Genomic DNA, 18,446 nt, shown 5'->3' with positions numbered 1-18,446 from the left:
TGTTGTTGTTTTTTTAGAAAATAAAAGGTTTTAGATAACAACACCAGTCATTGTCAATTAAAATACAACTTTTTAGTTGATGTTGTACGAGTTGAGTAAAAAAATATGTCGTGTCATATTTTTGTTAAGAAAAATAAACGTTAAAACAGGGAGAATTAAGAGTTTTATTTCTGAAAATTATTCACTGTTAAATAAACTTTAAAAATTAGAATTAAATTAAAAAATGTTGGATAGTAATTCTGTAAATAATTAGCTGTGACTAATAAATAAATGAGAATTACACACTATAGATGTGATGGATAATGTGATGTCAGGCCAAATATCCACAGTGAGTGTTGGGCTCATTTTATTTACATATAAAACGTGCAGAAAGAAGTACAGCTGCACAAAGTGACAGTAAAGATATTTTGACACAGTTGGGAGACACAGAAAGCAACCCAAGGCCTGCGAGCAGTGCTGTAGTGGTAAAATTAGAGGTGGGTAAACTCTGAATTTTGTGATCATACAGACCTTGAAGCGATGCGAGGCAACGCAACACAAAGCGTCGCGACTCTGTCCTGGCTATATTGCATTATGTTATCAGTAAAAGTCATATACAATCAATGACAATGAATACATGTGTATGAACAACATAAGTTAAAGGAACACTCATGTACTACCTATGTCATCATAAATAGCCCATACAGCATGTTTTTTCACGTTGAGAACTGACTTGTTTTCTAATCTACGCGTCACCAGGCGTTTTTCTTGTCCTTTTACCGTGCACGACCAGCGAACACAGAGCGCGCGACTACTACCCCCCCCGTCGGTCGTTCCGCCCGCAACGACTACTACACCCCCGCCGGTCCGCGAAATATTGTCTGACATGAAACCGGTCCGTGAGGTAAGAACGGTTGGGGACCACTGGGCTGATCCACAACCTGTGTTTACACACCTCCTGGATCCTGATTGGCGTCGCTGCTGCAGCCGCAAGGCACTGATTGGATGCTCACAGACCGTAATACAGCGCAGATGAAGATTCCGACTACGGCGTTTATATGTTCAACAATAGGAAACGTAGTCTTAGCTGTTTTAAAATTACACCAAGTTTATTTCGGATTATTCCAACGGAAGAATACAAGGCGCAGGGAACTTTGAGGTGCGTAAACGCTATTTATAGGTGCGTGAACGCTATTTCAACGGCGTTTACGTGCGTTTACCCTCCACTACAGCCCTGGTTATATTATATAGTTTATCACTATATAATCATTTTTACTTGTATGGTGACTAACCATTTAACTTCATGCCCCCTCAACGGTAAAACATATTAATTAATACATGAATTTAGTATTTAGTAATAGAACATAACAAATAAAAAAGGACAACTAGATGTGTTAATGATTGTCTTGAACATCAACCCCGAGAACAAACCTTCTGATTCGTTGGCTGATTTTAGTCACTAAAGATGGTTGAGATCAAGTTACCATTAACATTGGAGTGAGTAAATTATCCTATTAGAATATTTAGAATTTGTCATTTTGGGAGCAGTTAACACACATTTGTCTGATCCGTTTTTTATCATATTTATTTATTCATCTATCTAAACTGTAGGAATGTTGAAGGGCTGCAGCTCGCATGCTGCAGCGTGGCGGTTCATGGAGTTTCTGATTGACAGCGTGGGAGAGAAGATGTCGTCTGTCGCCCAGCAGGAGAGATAACGAACAGACATTCGTAACTCTCGTAACTGCGTCATTAGAGACGCTCACACGTCCCGATGAACTTGGGGTTTGAATTTGCTTTATTTGTAGAGAATTAAACTAGTTTGTGCTTTGAGTTGCCTGACTTCATTTTTTAGAAGCATTCATGTTTTAATCAAAATGTTCCATATCGGAAACATGTTCATTGACTAAATATTCTCTTCTTCTTCCGCCTGATGTCTGATTACAGGAGGAAGTGAGTCAACAATTGAAATCAGGCTTAAAATGTCGACTGAAACCTTTGTGTGTCATTAAATACACAAACGCTCATTAACTCAAGATCATTGTTGTTTCACTTCATTCAAGTCAACGAGTAATAAAGAACATGTGATTCTCTTTGGTCTGAAGAAAACAAGACGGATTCATTTGGTTTTATTTTTATTAAAATTTATTTTCATTGTTAAAATAATAAACAGACGACATATTTAACAATAATAATAACACAATCATTGGGAAAAACATCTAAAGCAGTTCCTGAGAAGAGAGAAAAGAAGAAAAGTTATTAACATGTTAATGTTGTTAGTGTATCTGTGTGTACATCTAATTGTTAGTGTGTCTGTGTGTACATCTAAATGTTAGTGTGTCTGTGTGTACATCTAAATATTAATATGTCTTTGTGTACATCTAAATATTAGTGTGTGTCTTTGTTTAGTACCGAATGTTAGTGTGTCTGTGTGTACATCTAAATATTAGTGTGTGTCTTTGTGTACATCTAAATGTTAGTGTGTGTCTTTGTTTATAACCAAATGTTAGGGTGTCTGTGTGTACATCTAATTGTTAGTGTGTCTGTGTGTACATCTAATTGTTAGTGTGTCCCGATGACGTAGCGTCCCGATGACGTGGCGTCCTGATGGCGTCCTGATGGCGTCCTGTTGGTCTGCAGACAAGGAGAAGAGACGTGAGGAGGATCATCAGGATGTGTCCGTGTGTACATCTAATTGTTAGTGTGTCTGTGTGTACATCTAATTGTTAGTGGGTCTGTGTGTACATTTAAATATTAATGTGTCCTTGTGCAGAACCAGATGTTTGTGTGTTTTTGTGTACTTCTGAATACTAATGTGTCTGTGTGTACATCTAATTGTTATTGTGTCTTTGTGTACATCTAAATATTAGCGTGTGTCTTTGTTTAGAACCAAATGATAGTGTGTCTGTGTGTATATCTAATTGTTATTGTGTCTTTGTGTACATCTAAATATTAGTGTGTGTCATTGTTTAGAACCAAATGATAGTGTGTCTGTGTGTACATCTAAATATTAATGTGTCTTTGTGTACATCTAAATGTTAGTGTGTGTCTTTGTTTAGAACCAAATGTTAGTGTGTCTGTGTGTACATCTAATTGTTAGTGTGTCTGTGTGTGGATCTAAATATTAATGTGTCTTTGTGTACATCTAAATGTTAGTCTGTGTCTTTGTTTAGAACCAAATGATAGTGTGTCTGTGTGTACATCTAATTGTTATTGTGTCTTTTTGTACATCTAAATGTTAGTGTGTGTCTTTGTTTAGAACCAAATAATAGTGTGTCTGTGTGTACATCTAATTGTACATCTAAATTTGCCAGCGTGTCTAAATGTTAGTGTGTCTCTGAGTACATCTGTGTGTGTGTGTGTGTGTGTGTGTGTGTGTGTGTCATGAGTGGATCTGGATTTGCTCCTGAGGGGTTGACGCGGCGTCCTGATGGAATCCTGATGGCGTCCCGATGACGTGGCGTCCTGATGACGTAGCGTCCCGATGACGTGGCGTCCTGATGGCGTCCTGTTGGTCTGCAGACAAGGAGAAGAGACGTGAGGAGGATAATCAGGATGTGTCTGTGTGTACATCTAATTGTTAGTGTGTCTGTGTGTAGATCTAATTGTTAGTGTGTCCGTGTCTACATCTAATTGTTAGTGCGTCTGTGTGTAGATCTAATTGTTAGTGTGTCTGTGTGTAGATCTAATTAGTGGGTCTGTGTGTACATTTAAATATTAATGTGTCTTTGTGCAGAACCAGATGTTTGTGTGTTTTTGTGTACTTCTGAATACTAATGTGTCTGTGTGTACATCTAATTGTTATTGTGTCTTTGTGTACATCTAAATATTAGTGTGTGTCTTTGTTTAGAACCAAATGATAGTGTGTCTGTGTGTATATCTAATTGTTATTGTGTCTTTGTGTACATCTAAATATTAGTGTGTGTCATTGTTTAGAACCAAATGATAGTGTGTCTGTGTGTACATCTAAATATTAATGTGTCTTTGTGTACATCTAAATGTTAGTGTGTGTCTTTGTTTAGAACCAAATGTTAGTGTGTCTGTGTGTACATCTAAATGTTAGTGTGTCTGTGTGTACATCTAAATATTAATATGTCTTTGTGTACATCTAAATATTAATGTGTGTCTTTAAATGTTAGTGTGTGTCATTGTTTAGAACCAAATTATAGTATGTCTGTGTGTACATGTAATTGTTAGTGTGTCTGTGTGTACATCTAAATGTTGGTGTGTCTGTGTGTACATCTAAATATTAATATGTCTTTGTGTACATCTAAATATTAGTGTGTGTCCTTGTTTAGAACCAAATGATAGTGTGTCTGTGTGTACATCTAATTGTTATTGTGTCTTTGTGTACATCTAAATGTTAGTGTGTGTCTTTGTTTAGAACCAAATAATAGTGTGTCTGTGTGTACATCTAATTGTACATCTAAATTTGCCAGCGTGTCTAAATGTTAGTGTGTCTCTGAGTACATCTGTGTGTGTGTGTGTGTGTGTGTGTCATGAGTGGATCTGGATTTGCTCCTGAGGGGTTGACGCGGCGTCCTGATGGCGTCCTCATGGAATCCTGATGGCGTCCCGATGACGTGGCGTCCTGATGACGTAGGGTCCCGATGACGTGGCGTCCTGATGGCGTCCTGTTGGTCTGCAGACAAGGAGAAGAGACGTGAGGAGGATAATCAGGATGTGTCTGTGTGTACATCTAATTGTTAGTGTGTCTGTGTGTAGATCTAATTGTTAGTGTGTCCGTGTCTACATCTAATTGTTAGTGCGTCTGTGTGTAGATCTAATTGTTAGTGTGTCTGTGTGTAGATCTAATTAGTGGGTCTGTGTGTACATTTAAATATTAATGTGTCTTTGTGCAGAACCAGATGTTTGTGTGTTTTTGTGTACTTCTGAATACTAATGTGTCTGTGTGTACATCTAATTGTTATTGTGTCTTTGTGTACATCTAAATATTAGCGTGTGTCTTTGTTTAGAACCAAATGATAGTGTGTCTGTGTGTACATCTAATTGTTAGTGTGTCTGTGTGTACATCTAAATATTAATGTGTCTTTGTGTACATCTAAATGTTAGTGTGTGTCTTTGTTTAGAACAAAATGTTAGTGTCTGTGTGTACATCTGTGTGTGTGTGTGTGTGTGTGTGTGTGTGTGGGGGGGGGGGGGGGGGGTGTCATGCGTAGATTTGCTCCTGAGGGGTTGACGTGACGTCCTGATGGCGTCCCGTTGACGTGGCGTCCTGATGGCGTCCTGATGGCGTCCCGTTGGTCTGCAGACAAGGAGAAGAGACGTGAGGAGGATTCAAGACAAGATTCATAGATCCAATTATTTTAATTTGATGCACATTTTAATTATTTCATGTTTGTATGGATGTGTAAATCTACATTATATATTTGTGGTTGTTAAACTGTATTTCTGTATTTACTTTTTATGTTTAGCTAGTCTCTGTGCATACCAATATGTTAGTGCGTCTCTGTGTAAGTACTTTTTACATTACATTACATTTAGCTGACGCTTTTATCCAAAGCGACTTACAATAAGTGCATTCAACCATAGGGTACAAACTCAAAAGTGCAATTTCCTCAAATAACTTTTATATGTTAGTGCGTCTCTGTGTAAGTACTTTTATATGTTAATGCGTCTCTGTGTACATCTACATGACAACAGCAGGAATCAGAGGTTTATCTCAAGGTATTAGCTCTAAATCACAGCCTTCTCCACCCAATAGACCAATACATCATTCACAGCAGTAAGGCTGCAGTCTGTCTGGATTACTCACTTACCTTGAGCTCTGTTAAGTGCAGCAGAACGCGTCTTCGTCCCCTCTACAGACTCCTGAGGCATTACATGGTTGCTTTCTGCAAGTGCAGGTCCGGAAAACTTCAGTGTGTAGATGCGAGGTTTGAAACTGACTGACTGGATGTGCAACAGACTGTGTTCTTATGCTGTGGTGAACGGAGCATAGAACATAGAACATGGAACATGGAACATGGAACATGGAGAAATGTTCCATCATGATGTAACGTCTCTATGGTTACAGTGAAGGTATCTACAATATGCAAATGAGCCTTTAGAGTAAATGTGTGTGTGTGGACGGTGTATTTGTATTGATGGAGCTCATCCACTTGACATGGTGCATAAAACACTTTGCTCTACTTGTTTTTTTCTATGACCCCATCTTGATCTTGAAAGCAAACACTTTAAGAATAAATAAAGAACGATTTTTGTCCATTGTTTCATCAAGTTGGAAATTTGTAAACTGTTGAATCCGGATTTTTAAACATCCCTTTCGAGCCCTCTTGTCTCCAGTCTTCATGCTAAGCTAACCAGCGGCTGGCTTTATGCTTCACGTTGAGCGCGCAGACATGTCACATGAGAGTAGGGATGAGTATCGTTTGGGTTTTCCCGATACCGATCCCAAACAGAGCCTGAACCCAAACACAATTGAAGAAACGTTTTTTTTCACTTCAAACTATGCACAATATATGAACTTTTGAAAGTTTACAGTATGATTACAGTGTTTCCCCTCTGTAACAGCGGAAGTGTAGTTAATTGGAATTTGGGACATATTAATCATTTAATTTGAGATTCATGTTCATTGTGCAGGAACTAAAGACATTTATTGAAAAGCATTTACGTTAGATTGACGCTCCTTGTTTGTCTCAAAGTATTGACGTGCAACACAGAAGAGCTGCATGAGGCACGAGAGCACATCGCTTTTCTGTTGTGTAGAAAAATTAATACGAATAGAAGGTAGATGGCTAGCTAGCTGCTGTAGCTACACAAGCGGTGAGCTATCGTTAGCTGCTGCGAGGACAGTTATCAGACTGTTTAATTAGGGTGACCAAACGTCCTCTTTTCCCCGGACATGTCCTCTTTTTGAGACCTAAAAAATGCGTCCGGCAGAGATTCCAAAAACGTCCGGGATTTTGCTTCGTCGTATATTTGTGTTTCTCTGGGTCTTTCACAAACTAGTTATTACGCACTTACAAATTTTGGAAATGGTGTCTCCCTTACGTTCCACCTTCTTTCGCGAGCTCTGACTGTAGAGAGAACAGGCATTGGTCAACCGATCTCAATGTTGCCAAATACACGATAATTATCCTCCAAATACGGCCATTTTGAGCCTTTGGTATGATACTTCACCATTTACAATCTGGCAACACTGAGCACTTCACTAGTTGCATTGTTTACAGCACATGACATCTGCAGCCATGCCGAAACGTAAATGTAAGTTTACGGACGAACTAAAAGAAAATACCCATGTTTTCGCCTCGGCCGTGATGCTTCGGAAGCTTTTCTTATTTTAATATGTGGCTATATAAAGCATTTACTATTTATTATTTGTTTATTTGTTATCATTATTGCTTCAATATATGGACAAGACACATTAAAGAAGCGCTGGACTAAATCCCACAAAAAAGATTTGTTTTACATTTGCACTTTTCAGTTTTGTTAAAGTTCAATAAATAGATGTTCATATAGTCACTTGTGTCATTTTTGTCATTTCATTTCACCAATATTGCACCGATGCTCGGTACATAATCCTACATGAGAGTGGTCAAATCAACTATTGCTAAGTAAAGGTTTGGAATAGCTCAAATTCAACGAACAATATCTATTTAACTCTCATTCATTACCAAAACAGCTGGGCACGGTGTAGTCTTTGGCACTGCGTTTATTGGAGGCTGTTTAAGCCCTAGATGAGAAAAGTGCCCCTTCTGCTGGAGCACAATTGTTTCTTCATTCATCAAAATTTTAGAATAACTATTACTCGCACTGTCATCAAATCCCCCCAAATGTGTTTTGACATTCGACGGGGCATTTATTTGAGTTCTTGTGAGAATTTCACCGAACTGCTCCGCGGCGCCCACAAGCCGCGCTCCTTCCTCCTTCCTCCTCCTCCTCCGCCTAGTGCTCGTGCAGTGCTGACACACAGGTGATGACGGTGTTTGTGAAATCCCCCGATGTCGTTTAGTGGTAAATTACTACCTGTACAGATAGTTTTAGGATGAAAATAAAAGAAATAAGCCTCGCCACAGCTCCGTCACTTTCTACCCTGTCTCCTCCACCTGTCACTCACCTAATCAGTTCATTCAGTGCACCTGCTAGTCACAAACACTACTGAGACATCACATATAGGCAGTGCTGTAGTGGTAAAATTAGAGGTGGGTAAACTCTGAATTTTGTGATCATACAGACCTCGACGCAATGTGAAGCAACGCAACACAAAGCGTTGTGACTCTGTAAGGCTGTCCTGGCTATATTGCATTATGTTATCAGTAAAAGTCATATACAATCAATGACAATGAATACATGTGTTAGTAGTTTGTAGTTCATTAAATCTATGAAAACAGTGAAGAAAAGTATGTCAACACAACAACACACAACAACACAATTGCAGATTAAGAACTATCTACATACGGAGTCTCCTTTTTACAGTAGTGCCCTGAGGGCCTCCTTGTCCTCCACGTCAGGTCCTGCCTTGGCTCCTCTGTGCTTCTCTCTCTATTGGACCTGGTGTTTCTCCTCTCCCTGTGCTCTCTGCATCATTGCCTGTCCTCTCACTGCCTGAAAAAATATGTTGAATTTAAGAGTTAAACAGTTAAGCAGCCTGTCAATTACACTGACAACATAAGTTAAAGGAACACTCATGTACTACCTATGTCATCATAAATAGCCTATACAGCATGTTTTTTTTCACATTGAGAACTGACTTGTTTCCGTCGGTCGTTCCGCCCGCAACGACTACACCCTCCCCACCCCGTCGGACCTTCTCGACCGGTCCGCGAAATATTGTCTGACATGAAACCGGTCCGTGAGGTAAGAAAGGTTGGGGACCACTGGGCTGATCGACAACATGTGTTTACACACCTCCTGGATCCTGATTGGTGTTGCTGCTGCAGCCGCAAGGCACTGATTGGATGCTCACAGACCGTAATACAACGCAGATGAACATGATTCAGACTACGGCGTTTATATGTTCAACAATAGGAAACGTAGTCTTAGCTGTTTTAAAATTACACCAAGTTTATTTCGGATTATTCCAACGGAAGAATACAAGGCGCAGGTAACTTTGAGGTGCGTAAACGCTATTTCCAAAATTCCAGAGGTGCGTAAACGGCGTTTACGTGCGTTTACCCTCCACTACAGCCCTGCCTGCGAGTAAGCCTAAATCTTTTTGACAGTTTACAAAAAAAACAGAAATTATTACTTTTCTGGGCGTACGACGCAAAATAATTCATTTAACCTCTAAATATTCTTGTCTTGGATGGATATCAGCTGTTATTTACTTTGTTCTATTTTACTGAATTTATAGCAGTGTGGTAACAAATAATTCTCTATCATACACATTTCACATGAATATCTAGACAAACTACTTACCGTTGGCAAAGAGTGACTTCAGCGTCATGTATCCGTATCAAATGACAATACAGGGGAAGTTTTGGTTACAGCACAAGTACAGTGACAACTTATTGTAGCATAGTTGACTCTTACCTTCTTATTATCAATTTCGGCAGAGTAATCGAGTGACTTGATGTATAAATCTGTACAAATAATACCCTTATTGAGAAATCTATGAGCAACTTATATACATAACACACATACACTTAGAAAGAGTGATTGTAAAATAGAAGCATTCATGTAAAAAGTGACTTCTAAGCCCACTGCTGCTAAACTACGTCAAACAAAAGATTTTAAACTTGATTTAATGAAAGAAAAAAACTGAAGCCCAGTTAATATTGAATATGCAACAATTTAAAATACATAAAAATACTGCTGTAAAAAAAATAAAACACTTTCAAGGCGAAAGAAAAGTTGTTCTGAAATATACAAAAATAACTCATTAAGAAAAAGATATGCACATAACAGTATGTCTTTGATCCGGACAAAAAAAGAAGCCAATTGTTGGTTCGTTGCACCAGAAAACCGAGCATATGCAATCACACCTCAAGTTCACAGCACATAAAAAAGTAAAAATAGCTAAAAAGTGGTGGGAAGAGAGAAAAGGGATCTTAAAAAAAGTTAAATATGACACATAAGAAGACCCGGGTTCAAAAGTATTTGCAAGTAGCCCGTAGCGTTTAAAAAAAAAAACCTGTACGGTCTTTTGTGCGAGTCCGGTTTTACAGCCCTGGCACAGTAAAAAAATTATGACACAAGCTGTCGTACAAAGATTAACAATAATAATTGACTTTTACAAGTTGTATCGAGGATGTCCTGCTGAGCTGATACTAGCGAATGAATACATGGGGGGGGGGGGGGTTCTGTTTCAAGCAATATAAAGTTTAGCTGCCGTTTTGTCTTGTCATTATAGAGTTGCCTTGAAATTTAATTGGACACAAATGGTAGACCAAAAAAAAAAAAAGTATTTCATTAACTTATTCACAACATATTTTTCCACTTTATCCCTTTGTATTTTTTCCAAACACAAAAAAGAAAAAAAGATATATTTTTAAAAAGTGACCGGCTTCGTTCCATCTGGACTGCTCGGTAGGTGGAATCTTAAGTAAGAATTTAGAAAGTATCCAGCACTTTTTGTAGCTTACTGTCTGCGTACCGCCAAGCAATAAACCTGAGCTGTGCTCTTAGAAGTCAGAGTCGGCGTCCATAAGCTCCGCTTCCATTAAATTGGTCCGAGAGTGAATGGGTCCATAGCCTGCCCTGCGTCCAGCCGGCACCCGAGCCACGTGGGCCAACCTCTCTGACAGCCCGTCGGCGAGGTCTGTCTCCCCCGGGTAGCTGGAAGGTTCGCTGGGCTGCCAGGTGGAGGCTGAGGGGAGGCAGCGCGGGCCGAGACCCAGATCTTCTGGGCGGTCGCTGTAGGCCGGAGGGTGGCCGTGGCCGTAGCTGCGCCGGCCGCTCTGGTACGAGGGATGGGGGCGCCTCTGCTCGCGGGACACGGAGTGGGAGGGTCGGGTGTCCGGGTAGGACCCTGGCAGGACCTCCTCCTCCTCCAGCGTCTGCTGTTGCCTCTGATGCTCCCGCAGGTTTGCGACCAGGCTGGGGTGGCACGGCAATTTGGGCAGGCGAGGCACCGAGCTGCGGCCGAACTCGCGCTGAGCATAGCCATGGTGTTCCACCGCTTCCTCCGACGGACGAACGTCCTTCTTCCTCTTCTTCTTCTTCTTTTTCCTCTTTATCATCTCTGGCGAGATCTCCGCCTCCACCATCCACAGTCTGTTCCTCTCGTCTGGAGGTGGCACTGGGAAGAAATGTCAGAAAGGAAGACAGGTGAAGGGATGGCAGGAAAATGTGATGTGAAATGCTCTGTGTATGTACAGAGCAGTAGGTGTAATGGCCTGCAGCTCTCACCTGGGGTACCAGTGGGGGTAACAGAGATGTCCTGAGGCAGGATGGCACCTCGCCTGGCCACCATCTTGGTCACATGCTGCGCCCAGGCCGACGACATGTCATTCGATGGCTCATTCAGCTCAAAATTGATTCCGGCTACGAATGAGAGAAGGCAAACCACTAACTCTCCGTAAACAAAGAAAGGGAGAACCGAGGACGGCGTTAGACGCAACAGACACTTAATGTCTCCCCCCGCGGTGCCTCTGTAGCTATAGAACTGCTCCAAGCTAAACAAGCATGGCAGCCACAGCAGCCTCACAGTTTACATGTGCAGAGACGTGTCTTTCAGTTCTTAGCTGCAGATATAACTCTTGTCCCTGACTGCGTAGCCCCTCAACCGCACAAAAGCGAATGGAAAAAATACTTCTCAGGCCAAATGAAAGAAAAATAACAAATAGCGGTTGTCTACATCAGCACACATGGCGCCAAACCCGAATACATATCTGCATGGCTGAGAAACTACCCGTTGTATTTGAATTAATTACCACTATGCATACAATAACAATACTAACATGAGGTATGAGCTCCACTATAAATAATGCTAACGAGACGTCTTGAAGTTTCAGTTATTTACCACAAGATGGACGTACACGCATGCGTCAAGAGGCGGGGCTTCAGCGGTCACGATTTTCATCCCAAGTAAAGGACAATGCTGTGACACCTCATATGTCAAAAAGTGTTTTCTGTTTTATCCTAAAAGGCTGGTCTGGTTTAGTCTTGACCTTCACTGAAATACTCACCCACGGGTCCTTCGTGGGACACGGTGTGCATGCTGAAAGACAGCTCCTTCTCTGGGTCCTTGTGAAGTTCCTTCCTCAACGCAAACGCCTTGGCAATCATCTTGCTCTTCTTGATCCTCTTGGGTTCATTGTCACTGCGGCCAATAATCCTGGCACGGGAACAGAAGGCAGGATGAACATCCAGTATCCACTTTTGGGAGTCGTTATCATATCTTTAAAACTATATATGGACATAAAAACACCAAACACAATCTCCTGCATGGAAATGTTTACAACTTTAGGCACAGAAGATGTCTTTGTTGTTAAAGACATCTTCTTGTAACTCGATGTTTGCTTACTTGCACCAGGTCCGTCTCCAGATGAGGATAGTGGCCTTGGTCCAGACCCAGGTACTCATAGCAATACCGGTCCCGAACATGGAGAACAGGTTGATCTTCTCCACCATTAGGCTGGGCCGGTTCTTAATGGTGCATTCTGGGATCGGCTTGTTGGTCTGAGAGGCGATTGTCACGTTGGCTTCGCACCTGTCGAAAAACATCGCAAAGATGAAAAGTCAATGCCTTGACCATGCTAGATGTGCCCAGTGTGCCCAGCACAGCTTCTATCCATATGATGACTAGGGGACATTCAGAAGCTGGATTTGGCAAATAAGAGAGTCTTTCACACGTCGGTGCAGCAGAGAGCGCTTTTACATTTTTTAGGCTAAATTAATTCAGATCCAGCGCGAGTCAACACCCTGGGGGGGGAAATAGGGCTGCATTCACCGCTGCAGGCCGAGTGGTTATGCGGCGGTTTTGAGTCTCAACAGCTTTAACAGTTTGTGGAGATGTTGCAGGTGTGCAGCGGACCTGGAGGAGAAGGACAGTGAAAAACTCACAGCACGTATTCTCTGAAGCTCCTCTCCCATTCGGCCTGGTTGAAGAAGTCGTAGAAGTGGCAGCCGAAGGTGATGAAGACAAAGCCGAAAGCGAGGAATCCAAAAATACCTGGCACGGAGAAACGGCACAAAACAAATCAGATGAGAGATGCCAAACGCTCCCAACAGCATGCGTACAGTGAGGAAATCTACCCTAGAATGTTAAACGGTTAAAAAGGTTCGCTAACTTTTGTCATTTCAAGAGACGTGGTGGTGATATAAGTTCCATTTTAGTTTATTGTGTCCTAATAACGTGCTGCGAAGGATTCTTAAAACGTTTCTTTGCCTAACACCTAAACGGATGTTTACCCTCATACTGGTGTGCAATGCCACGGGATGAGAGGACGTACCAAGTCTCAGCATCGTCTCTTTGATTTTACTGGCAGCTTTCTCACTCAGCAGCCCGGGGTGGTTGCTCTTAATGGAAAACAAAGTCATGACGCCTAAAAGGAGAGACGAACGGGATCAGTCGGGGGTTCGTGGCTGTGGGGATGGGTTTGAGGAGGAATGTAACAAATCCCCGAAAGACTTGAGTAGAAGAGTTCGGCCGTTGAACGTAAAACAACACTCACCCCGGATGAGGAAGTAGCCTCCGACGACAAGCACCACCCCGATGGGGGCAAGCACGAACCCGGCACGGTATCTGTAGTTCTTGTATCCGACGAAACAGATCCCGCTGACTGAGTCTCCGTCCACCTGTGAGTCAAAGAGCCACAGCCAATGAGGAAAAACAACCTACGTCCTTTTTCGCGACGCTAGAACACTTTCCCGTCTTCCGAGGGTCAGGACGAGCGACGGCGAGCGGCTCCCTCACGCACCTCGGCGATGGCCAGGATGGCCACGGTCAGGACAAAGGGAATGGACCAGGTGACCATGTGGAAGTAGGAGGTCCTGCCGGACAGCGGCTGTTGCGTGGTCCCCAGGGCTTTGAAGGACGTGTGCCAGGCGTAGGTCAGCATGACGAACCAGATCACGCCCGACATCAGGGAGTAGTACACGATGATGAAGATGGTGACGCACGACAGCGTCTCCGAAGACCTGCGGAGGAACGGGCGAAACACAGATCGGATTTTTTTTAGGGCGGCGCTTCCTCGTCAGGGAACGATCGGCGAGCTGGAAAAGCAGAAGGCGTTCACGTACGACGGCTCCCCGAGTCGCATGGTGTTGTCGCTCTTGCACACGATCTCGTCGCGTGCTCCGTCCAGGAATTGGGCCAGCCAGCCTATGCTGCCCACGAAGAAACAGGCGTTGATGTAGAAGAGAATGACGGCCGGGTAGCGATTGGAGTTCTTCCAGTCGGCGAGAAACGTCGCCTGAAACGGAGGACATTTTGAAAAGTCGGGAAAAAAAGGAATATCACGGGAACTTGAAGGTTGCTGAATCTCCTATAAAAAACCACAAAGAGTGACGTGGTTATGCCTCACCAGGGTGAAGAAGGTGCACAGGAGGGTAATGGTGCCAAAGTAGGCGATGTAGGCGTGCATGTCGTTGTGCTCCTCCTCGGTGAACAGCGGGTTGTCACACTGGATGCCGCAGCCCTCCACGTCCTTGTACCAGCTGGACTGGATGTCCGTCTTCACAAGGGGAGCCTCGCACTGGCCCGACATGTTGAACTTCAGCTTCTGCACCTCGTTCTGCCGACAGGGAGGACGCAAAAAGGTGAGCTTTTCCGATTCAACGCGTGCACCGCTCGCGACCCCCTTTCGCGAGCAAAGCCACGTTGACGGCGAAGCGTACCGAACAGCCCTGGGGGAATTTGTCACACTTGAGGAAGCCGGGCCAGCCCCTTTCCTGGTCCACGATGCTACATGGTCCACGCGTAGCCAAGCACAGGCTCTGGCTGGGCAGCTCCACCCGACCGTTCTCACATTTGGGCATGTAGATGGCACAGAGCAGAGGCTGGATGACGGACCAACAGCGGGGAGCGTTCCGCAGACCTGGGACGAGGGGAGGGGAGGGGAAACACGCATTAAAACACCCTGAAAGATTCGGGTTAGATGTGAGAGATGTAGGAGATGTAGAAGGATACAGGCTGGATTTTTAAAGGACCAGCAGAGACCAGTCAGTTTGACAACAAATGACCTGTAAATGAAAATGAACTACATTTAAAAAAAGAGAACTAGATTAGTCAATGAATCAATCAACCAGCAAAAATGTCAGAAACTTGCCATTTCCAGCTGCTCAGATGGGAGGATGCTGACGATTCTTTATCATACATACTAGTGGAAGTATGAATGGTCGCAGGGATGAAATGTTTCTAATAGTACAATTTAACATGTAGGATAATGAGCAAAAGTGTGCATCTCTTTAAACAGATATAGTGTGTCAATGGATCATATCTCTCTGAAGCAGTGACCTGAGTCTGACAGATCATTAGTAAGTGTCTCTGAATGTGAAGCAGAATATCTAAAAGGCCTTTTATTACCGAGAGTATCCCATTGTCGTCTCTCTAACACCTACGAGGGACCCCTTTTGTTGCCTTTAATGGCGTTTAACCCTTCATTTCCTGTCGAGCCTCTCTTGCCACCATTTGCCTCCATCCCAGGCCATTGTCAAACCAATTAACATTATTGTCATATAAAACAATGCACACAATGCCGAATGTAATGTGTAGTGACACTGATCCTCGTGTTGTTCTTTAAAAAGGTTGTTACGAATTGCAGCGCCATGGGCACAAAGTAGAGTGGAATTAAGTTATTAAGTATCACTTTCATAATGACACAAAAGCATGTAGACATTCAAGTGTCGCATTATTGTGTATAATATATATATATATATATATATATATATATATATATATATTATATATTCGTTGGTTGAGCATTATTCTCCTACACATATAAAAAAACAAATGGATCACATTCATTGATGGACATATTAATTCTCACCGGACCACATGGTCAACTTCTCAAAAGCCTCCTCCTGGGTGCCGGAGTCCTCGGCCAGGGCCAGGGAGGTGTGCGTGTACGGTAACGGCGATCCGAGGCATGTGTTGTACTTGAGCGCCTCGCACGTCGAGTGTTTCTTGCAGTGGTCCACGAACGCGGTGCCGTTCGGCGACAACGCCGCCGCGGAGCCCGAGAGCCAGGCTGCCCAGACGCACAGCATCCCGCACACTCCAACAATGGGGCCCCGCCGAGCCTGGGAGGACATCTTGAGAAGCGGCGGAGAAGGTCTCTCCACCGGGCCACAAAAGAAGGAGAAAGAGAGAGAAGTGTGGGGGGGACACGAGATCGCCCCGGGTTCTGGTGCTGAGCTTATCCCGATTTCTCGAGGAGCCCGAAGATGAAGCTTTGCTCGCTTGGTTTCGAATACTTTTCTGTATTTGGCATGCTGGAGAGGGAGGGGGGGTCTGCGGGGGCGCTTCAGAGTTTCCTCGCAGTCCTCCCGAACTTTTTCATTCTGCGCCTCTCGTCCGATCCCCGCTGGATCCTCACGGATTCCTTCATTATCCAGAAATTTAGAATAGCTCCAAGAAAATTGTCCTCACCAACAGGGTTGGGGTAGAAGGGGGGCTCGTCTATTCAAAAATACCCACGCAAAGTATTCGTTAGAAGCATTTTAGGCTGGCTACGAAAAAAACACACACACACATCGGGCTGAGAAAGTTGCAGAGTCGCCCTCCCCCCACTTCCAAAAAAAGAAAAAAACTTGCCATGAAACAGTCTGGATGTGTGTAATAGGATCTCCGGTTGAGACGCGCCACCCCCGTCTCCTCCTCTCCAAACGGCGACGCGTTATCCTACATCTGCGTACGTGCGCGCGGCGCGGTGGCTCTCCCGGAGGATCCGAGGGGACGTGCGTGAGGCCGTGTTGTCATCCCGACTCGCAGCTCGGTGTGTGTGGACGGGGTTTTTTGGGGGGGGGGGGGGGGGAGCTCTGGTATGCATGTGCTGGGGGCGGGAGGGGGGGGGGGGGGGGGGGGGGGGGGCAACAAAACCTCCCCTCCCATCCCCCTCTGCCAGTGGAAGAATGTGCCTTATGGCTGGGCCTTCTCAGGAACGGTTTTCCCCTCAGCCCTCCCACCCGCAGCCCCCCCAAAACCAAAAAAAAACATGGCCTATGTGACAGGTTTACCCTCAGATGACAAGTTTGTAGTTTTAATCCAAGGCTCTTAAATAAAACACTATTTTTCCTTCTATGGATTAAAGTTCTTTTATGTTTAAGGACCCTGAGGTGGATTTAACAACACGATAACACAGCAGTCAATAATAACCAGATATCTCGAGATGTAATTATGTGAACTCTGATTCTGATGCTGCACATTTCCTTAAAAGGATTAACAGCTCTTCATAATCATTGAATACAAAATAAATAAAATAAACACAAATCAAAATGAAAGAATTGACAATACTCGAGACTATGAATTAATTTAACAATTCCTATTTAATATTTCAACATACAGACATTTGACACAAGGTCAAATCTGAACTGATTTGACCAATACAGTGTTGTGGACTTTTTCCAACATATTATTCTAGTACTTTAAGCAATACTGTTCCATTTCTACGGGAGAGACAACAGACATTTCTATGACCAATACCTAAATGTTAACTTTATTTGAATGTGTTTGAGGAAGCCATCACACCACCCCGCTGCTGTTGTTATCACATTAAATGGACAGTGCACTTGTGGTATTTGCATGGCTGTAGATGCTTTGTTTCTCTCCTGGTGTTCTGAGCGTAAAACTGGGTTAACTCTGGTTCCTCCTCTGAGTGTGTGTGTGTGTGTGTGTGTGTGTGTCTGTGCGTGTGTGTGTGTGTGTGTGTGTGTCTGTGCCTCCTATGAAACCCACAGCAACATGGCCGCCTGAATGAGTCAGAGGCAAAAAAAACAGGGACCACACACAGAGCAGCAGAGCTCTGTCCAACACACACACACACACACACACACACACACACACACACACACACACACACACACACACACCAAAACACCTGTGCCACTACAAATAGTGCAGCATCCGACTGGTAATAAAGTCGATTTAGTTTTGGGTCCGATGGGGAAATCACTCAGTAACAGGAGTCACCACAGCTTTAAAATAACACTGAAATGTCTTGTTCAGATTGTGGACTTGGACGTGAAAGGCTGTTAAAAACATGCATGCGTGTCTGTTTCTGCTCACAATGATTACAGGCATCGGGCTGAAAATGCAATTCAACGAAGAAGGGAAATGTGTCCAGTTGAAAGTCGACAGCTTTACGTAGTTTAAATGACCTACTAAACTAAACAAGATGTTTAGCTGAAATGTAAAGCTGTGGATGAATCCGAGCTACTATTTTAGCTAAAGTTTACCTTTTTTTCCCCCACTGTCTGGTCACAAATACAAACTTGGCCCGTTCTAGTAACCACGTCAACAAAACACACCAGAGCACCTCACACAGACGTTTTTGTTAGTGGGAAATTGGGAATTCCTGCACTCTTCAGTTTAAGCTGGTTAATAAAGAAAAACAAAAATG

The 18,446-nt window shown here is 43.3% G+C and overlaps 1 protein-coding gene across 1 annotated transcript; it reads right to left on the bottom strand.

The window, feature by feature from the left end:
* Positions 1-8,979: 8,979 nt before the first annotated feature.
* Positions 8,980-16,838, bottom strand: smo (smoothened, frizzled class receptor). Its single transcript, XM_040175353.2, has 12 exons — positions 15,876-16,838; positions 14,725-14,924; positions 14,412-14,621; positions 14,128-14,300; positions 13,806-14,025; positions 13,560-13,683; positions 13,338-13,430; positions 12,949-13,057; positions 12,410-12,595; positions 12,072-12,220; positions 11,293-11,427; positions 8,980-11,182 (listed from the first exon to the last, which is right to left on the bottom strand). Exons 1-12 carry the CDS (start codon positions 16,138-16,140, stop codon positions 10,566-10,568), a joined length of 2,481 nt encoding a protein of 826 aa, XP_040031287.1. The 5' UTR covers positions 16,141-16,838; the 3' UTR covers positions 8,980-10,565.
* Between the last annotated feature and the right edge of the window lie 1,608 nt (positions 16,839-18,446).

Source organism: Gasterosteus aculeatus, chromosome 4, assembly GCF_964276395.1.
Source record: "Gasterosteus aculeatus chromosome 4, fGasAcu3.hap1.1, whole genome shotgun sequence".
Lineage (NCBI taxonomy): Eukaryota > Metazoa > Chordata > Actinopteri > Perciformes > Gasterosteidae > Gasterosteus > Gasterosteus aculeatus.
Note: the sequence above shows the minus strand (reverse complement) of the source record. Positions and strands in the feature narration are given on the sequence as shown.